Below are 6,556 nucleotides of genomic sequence, written 5' to 3' on the forward strand. Positions count from 1 at the left end.
ACAGAGTCGACATGGGCTGAGACGTCCTTGTCGGACCAGGATCTGGGCAGACGGATGCGGGCCGAGTGCAGGATATTCTCCCTGACTGTCAGCTCGGGTAGGACAACGTCATCTTGAGGCACGTAGCCTATGATTTTCTTGTACTGCTCAATCTTTCCCGGAATGTTGTTGACAGTGACAGTACCCCCAGTGTTCTTCGTCTTACCCATGAGCACGTTGACAAAGGTCGACTTTCCGGCGCCAGAGCCGCCCATGACGGCGACGAGAGAACCCTTATCAATGCGGCCAGTGACATTCTGTAGAATGGGCGTGGGTCGGCCTTTCGGTTGAAATGTGAGCCCATTGTATGCGAAGGATAGACCGAGGTTGTCGGCTTGTACATCCGTGGCTCTTGACATGGAGTCGACAAAGGCCTTGAGCTGCGGATTCAACGCGGCCAGTGTGTTCGCTCGGCGCAACTTGACTGTCGGGGCGCGCGCCACGGGTACATCGAGGACAGCCTGAAAGCCAGTCCCGGGCCTGTATGGCAGATACGTGAACTGCATAGGTTGCATCTCCTGGTCTGTCTCGTCGTCAAGCTGCTTGTAACCTGTGACTGCAGCCTGAATACCTTTTCTGGATGCAGACTTGGCTATGAATGGGATTCCTGGAAAATTCATCCTCTTTCCATTCTTCCTTCGCTGCCGTAGGACAACCCACAGCAACATGGCGCCAATGAAAAGATCAACAATGACAACAATGCCCACTGGGATCACAACAGCTTCGCTCGTAGCGCCCTTGGGACAGTAGCTGCCGGTGCTGCAAGGGGTTGGCGATGGTGCGCCGGGCTGGCAATATGAACCAGAGGGACATTTGATGGTCGTCCTCTGCGCTGGCGGGCAATAGTAGCCCCCTTGGCAGATTATGGGCTCGAAAACACCCATGCCAATATTACGGCCCTCAAACTCGCAAGCCTTGCCAGCCAGACGGGCTTGTTGGCAGATCGTCAATGGCGTGCAGTATTGCGGAAGAGAGTTGACGGTGTTATTCTGGCCTTTGAGGGGATCAGCATACCCACAAATATGATCGAGCCCGCAGCAATACTCACAGAGAAAACCTTCAGCACAGCCATGCTCCTGCCACTCGTCGATGGTCTGTATTTGCACGGGTACGGCACCAGGCCTGAAACAAGGAGCGCCATCCACAGGTGCTTCGTCTCGCTCAAGCTGAGCTGCTGCTCTATAGTAGGATGTGGAGAAGGTTGTGTGATTCGTGCCTGAGCAGGTTTGGTCGTAGACTGGCAAGTCATTGTTACCTGTGATGGGCACCAATTCAGACTTGTTATCAGCCCACTTGAGAGCCTTTGTTGTGTCGGGTGGATTTGTCGCATCGTGTATCGGGCCGTCAAGCGTTGCCGCATCATTTTGTGCGTTGAACCATTTGCCGTCATTTGTCAGGTACATCTCCTCGGTTCGGTTGCCGAGACATCGCCAGCCAGCGGCCCCATCTTGTCCGGGAGTGGTGCGTAATGAACAAATACACGCTTGTGTGTCGACGAAGGTCGGCCCCTCTGCCTGAACACGCGGTAGCAATGGTGCTTGTGGTTGGCCAATCGTTTTCAGAAACGTGGAATTGCTTTCGAAACCTTTGAAGCTGTCGGTGTCGCCCATGGTGAGGTCCTGGTAGTGGTGTAATCCCTGGTTGACGCAACAAGGTTAGAAGTTGATGTGTTGAAACGCCCGTGTTGTCCAAAAGCCCAACAGCGCTGTCGACCACAGCCATAAGTCTTATCTTTATGGCATTAAATCGTCTCAACCACAAAGAGCAACTCATAAGCACACGGAGGTCTTTCCCTTGCCCTCACTGCAGCGCCTCTAATCTTATGCTGAGGTTGCGAAGGATGACCACAGCCATCTTTCCCCTGTAACTGGGGCGATTTACAGGGAGCAATGCTCACCAAAGTCAGCACTATGTGCACAGCGGACAGGGATGAAATCCGACATGACCATTCAGGGACCTAGGGCCCCATGACACGGACTCAACTTGCAGTGCAAATCGCAGACATTGCCAATGCGAAGCGAATACTTCTATTTTGGACAATGCATGGAGTAATCGAGGATTGATTGAGAGGACAGTATAGTTCGCGAATGAAGCGAGTTGAACAAGGTATTGCAGCGGGAGGTTGCTGGTCTCCGAGCCTTCATTGACCATCATACGCGAGCTTTACGCGTACCGCGAATTGATTGCGGCGATGATCTCAGCATGACCACAGATGTATGGTGGGTACATCACTTAAGCAGAAGTTGTTGTTCAGCCCAGATTTGCCTGATAGCATCTTGCACAATTGGGAACGCCGCTAGACCTGTGCATCATGAGAAGAAATCTTCCTTGGACCAAAGATGAGACTGACGGAGATTGTCTTTCTTGGTGCTACTTGAGGCGCCGTCGAAGGAAGATTGGATGGTGCAGGATCGCAATCCTCGACGAGTGGTGGTTTTACGTTTTCAAGGCTTCGTTCCTTCCGCGCGTGGGATCTTGACCCTGTGCCTCGGTCGAGTCCAAGTCCTGCTTGGCGCGGGTGCGGGAGAGGGCCGCCTGCGGTCACGGCACTGCCTGGCTAGATTGTTGACATGGCTCTAAAAATAACGTGTCAAGTGTTGTGGTAGATTTCTCAGTCAGCACACCCTACACCGTCCTTGAGTCGTTGCACATTATGTCGCTTGAAGGTCAAAGTGGTTCAGGGTCGAACCGAAGTTGACTGTCGGCAGAATCTGGGGATTCCTCCCTTGCATTCCTCGTCGTCGTCAGCGACTTGTCTTGGGTGCGCGTTGCGAGCGGTGTCGACCGTTCGCAAAAGCCGGGACTGTCTCATGCCCTAGTGTCTCAAAAACATGCCGATTCTGATTGTCCGGGAGCGATTGGTATTGTCGGTATTGGGTTCGATTCTGTGGAGGTTAGTAGGCACAGGTGCACCATGCGGCCAAGTCACGGGGCAGCCGTTGGGCATATCGTCAGGACAGGGATGATAGAGAAACTGTTGTGCGGCTTATGCCGGAAAACGGCGGCTGAGTTGGAACGGTGTGGTGTGTGGGAGATGCATGTCGCTTCGCGTGGCATTTGGTGGCCAGAGTCATGTTGGTGATGTATGTTTTGACAGTAGAGTAGATGGATAACTGGTTATCGAAGGGCGAGGAATGACGTGAGGAGGAAGGCCAATTGAGCCTCAATGGACGTTCAATTCACATGCTGTTGTTGGTTGGATGAAGGGATGGCGCCGTCCAGGGAGGGAATTGGGTTAGACGAGAGGGCCGAGGTTGGGTCGAGGAGAGAAACGAGGAAACAAGCACGATGCAGACAGACAGAGAGAGAGACAAAGCACTGACGTAGGACGCTTTCATCGGGTCCACCTCGCTCCCCCGCGTTAGCAGTGACCTCAGTCAGCACGCTGTAGCCACTGGAATTTCTGTACCCACCATCTGGAGGAAGCTGCCCCACCTGCGATGGCTGGAGCTGCCTTGGACCGTCTGGGCCGGACTCGCCATTGCTGGCACTGCTGATCCCATCCGTCTTAATTTTCGGATCGTCGCCTTCTTGGCTTTTTGTCTTACCCCAAGCCTCAGCTTCCTTCCTCCACCGCCTCTTCGCCCTCCCTCCTCCGTCGCCTCCATCCTGCCATTGACGGCCAATCGATGGTTGATCGCTCTTCATCACCGTTGCCAACATGTCCGACTCAGGTACCATCACCTCTGAAGAGCAGGCCCGCCGTGCTGTCATCGCTGAGCATCTTCCTGCTGGCTATGGCACCGGCTTCGACGCCAGCCTGGCCGGCTCTCCCGAGCAGTCGAGACACGCTTCCCACACGGAAGTGAATGAGATTGACGAGCCTCGGGAAGAGTCCTCTCTGCTGCTGCAGGGTGGCGACATCCACAGAAGTCTCTACAAGCTGGACGCTCGCGAGCGAACTCCCAGCATCCGCCGAGCCCAGACCTTCTCCCACCCACACCGAACCCTCGACGACGATGACGAATCGATTCTTCCCGCCGACGAGATGCTGCAGCCCCAGGGCTTCCGACGCCAATTTGTCCTTCAGAAGCACGGCGGCGTCGCGGGAGCCAACCTGCCCATCACAAGAAACTTTGTCGAGTTCCTTGACCTATACGGCTCGTTTGCCGGTGAGGACTTGGCCGATTCGGACGACGAGGCCATTGAGGATGATGAAGAGGAGGATGCCGAACAAGCTGGGGAGAGGCGGCCTTTGCTGCCACGCCGCAAGTCGTCTCGCCATGTCCGAGCCGGAGATGCCAGCACCATGCAGACCTTCTTCACGCTGCTGAAGGCCTTCATCGGCACCGGCATCATGTTCCTGCCGAAAGCGTTCAAGAACGGCGGCATTCTCTTCTCGTCCCTCACCATGGTCGTGGTTGCCGCCATATCGATGGTGGCCTTCCATCTGCTTCTCCAGTGCCGCGCTCGCTTCGGCGGAGGTTATGGCGATATCGGTCGCGAGATTGCTGGTCCCCGCATGCGAACACTGATCCTGGGGTCCATCACCCTTTCTCAGCTTGGTTTTGTGTGCACAGGACTCGTTTTCGTCGCCGACAACTGGTTTTCTTTCCTCAAGGCCGTCACCCATGGAGCCAACCCCTTGTCATCGACAGCCCTGATTGTCATCCAGGCTCTGATCATGGTCCCGCTGTCGTTCATCCGCAACATCTCCAAGCTCGGCCCCGCCGCACTGCTGGCCGATGTCTTCATCGTCATTGGCGTCGGCTACATCTGGTACTTTGACATTTCGGTCCTCTCCACGCAGGGCATCCACGAGTCTGTGAAGCTCTTCAACCCGGAAGCATACACCCTTACCATTGGCGCCTCAATTTTCACCTTTGAGGGCATTGGCCTGATTCTGCCGATTCAATCTTCGATGAAGGAACCCGAGCACTTTGAGCGGCTCCTCGGCATGGTCATGTTGCTCATCACTTGCGTCTTCACCAGCGTCGGCGCAATGTGTTACGCCACCTTTGGCTCGGAGACGAAGATCGAGGTCATCGACAACTTCCCACAGGATTCCAAGTTTGTCAATGCCGTACAGTTCATGTACGCCCTTGCTGTCCTCGTCGGCAACCCCGTCCAGCTCTTCCCGGCGCTGCGTATCATCGAGGGCAAGATCTTTCAGCATAGGTCAGGCAAGAAGGACCTCTTGACCAAGTGGAAGAAGAACGTCTTCCGCACGATGCTCGTCGCCCTGTGTATCGCCATTTCCATCGGCGGCTCCGCCAATCTCGACCGCTTCGTCGCCCTCATTGGCTCCTTTGCTTGCGTCCCGCTCGTCTACATCTACCCGCCCTACCTGCACTACAAGGGTGTTGCCGGAACGCGCAAGCAGAAGCTTTTCGACATTGGCCTCATGACCCTGGGTCTTGTCGGCATGGTATATACGACCGCCATCACGCTGGCCACAAGCTTCTTGTAAAAAAAAGAATTTTTGCATCCTCCTTTGCATCGTGCTATTGGTGGCACTGGGCGTTTTCATGTTTTCAACGCGCGTGGGATGAACGGGATCTGGCGGTAAAACAAAAGGGCAGAGAAGAGGAAAGAGCACATGTCTGGATTTAGAGGTGGTCAATACATATTCTGTACTTGGGACCCGATGGCAATCGCACTGGTTCGGCTGCGGTGGTAAATCTGTGTCATGTTGGCCTCCGTCTTGAGAGAAGTGTTGGGTGATTCTGGTGAGGGTCGAAATGCAAGTCGCGGTGTTCGCCCAGTCTACCTGGAAATCAATGAGACACACCTCAATGACGGCAATGGATTCCCGTTTTCCGATGGGGCGGCTGTTCCCTCTGACCCGTCTTGATCATCCCGCTGCTCAACCTAGTAGTTATCGAGCTGCCGGTTTTGTGTGTCGTCAGTTCGTCAGCGGCTTGACGTGACAACGGCCCAACTTTGACATGTCGCATTCTGCTGCATTGTTTCGAATAAATACCACCTCGGAGCGTCACTCGGGCACCATTCACGGTCGGGTTCTCAGGCCTCCGGGCAGCTATCGCCGATCTCGTCGCTCGGCACATGAGTCTCTCGCCGGCGGCAGCACACGCAAAAGGCAGGTCTTTACGGAGTTTTTCTCGGATCACGTCACAGAGCCCACCGTGAAGCAGTCCACGATGTGTCGTCCTGGACCTCGGAACCCCCCACACGTTCCGCCCAACTCGCAAGCTGGCTTAGCGCCCGCTGGTTGCCCCTGAGATGCCTATCTCGTCCCCAACTCCCGGTGCGGCGCCATGGCAGCTTCCCCATGCGGAATGCCGCGCGCCGGCGATCGCCCGCATCGATCAACCCCGCAGATCCATTGCATGTGCCGTAGGGTACGGATTTGGGGAAGAATACCGGCTTTGCGTGCATGGTCTGACAGAAAGACTAATTCCACGTGGATGCCGGGGTGGCTCGTCAGTGGAGGAGCCTGCAAGGAAGAACAATAATGAGGCTGTGACGGGAAAAGCCGACTATGGTGATGATTTTCCCGCCAGTGTCCTGCATAGTTGACCATGGTGTCGTAGTTTGTATAATAGGGGTCGACTGC

At 55.2% G+C, this 6,556-nt stretch overlaps 2 protein-coding genes across 2 annotated transcripts in view; one reads left to right on the top strand and one right to left on the bottom strand.

The window, feature by feature from the left end:
* Positions 1–1,649, bottom strand: part of VDAG_02093 (uncharacterized protein) — a gene marked incomplete at both ends in the record, with an annotated part of 3,041 nt that extends 1,392 nt beyond the window's left edge. Inside the window, one exon of the mRNA XM_009658122.1 lies at positions 3–1,649. Within this exon, the coding sequence (XP_009656417.1) occupies positions 3–1,649 (1,647 nt within the window). The remainder of the gene's footprint in view (positions 1–2) is intronic.
* A 2,051-nt stretch (positions 1,650–3,700) lies between these two features.
* VDAG_02094 (vacuolar amino acid transporter 3) lies at positions 3,701–5,449 on the top strand (the record flags this gene model as incomplete). The annotated part of the gene is made up of 1 exon (XM_009658123.1): positions 3,701–5,449. The coding sequence occupies one exon, from the start codon at positions 3,701–3,703 to the stop codon at positions 5,447–5,449; it is 1,749 nt and encodes a 582-aa protein (XP_009656418.1).
* Positions 5,450–6,556: the final 1,107 nt, after the last annotated feature.

This window comes from Verticillium dahliae, genomic scaffold, assembly GCF_000150675.1.
Source record: "Verticillium dahliae VdLs.17 supercont1.3 genomic scaffold, whole genome shotgun sequence".
Classification (NCBI taxonomy): Eukaryota; Fungi; Ascomycota; class Sordariomycetes; order Glomerellales; family Plectosphaerellaceae; genus Verticillium; species Verticillium dahliae.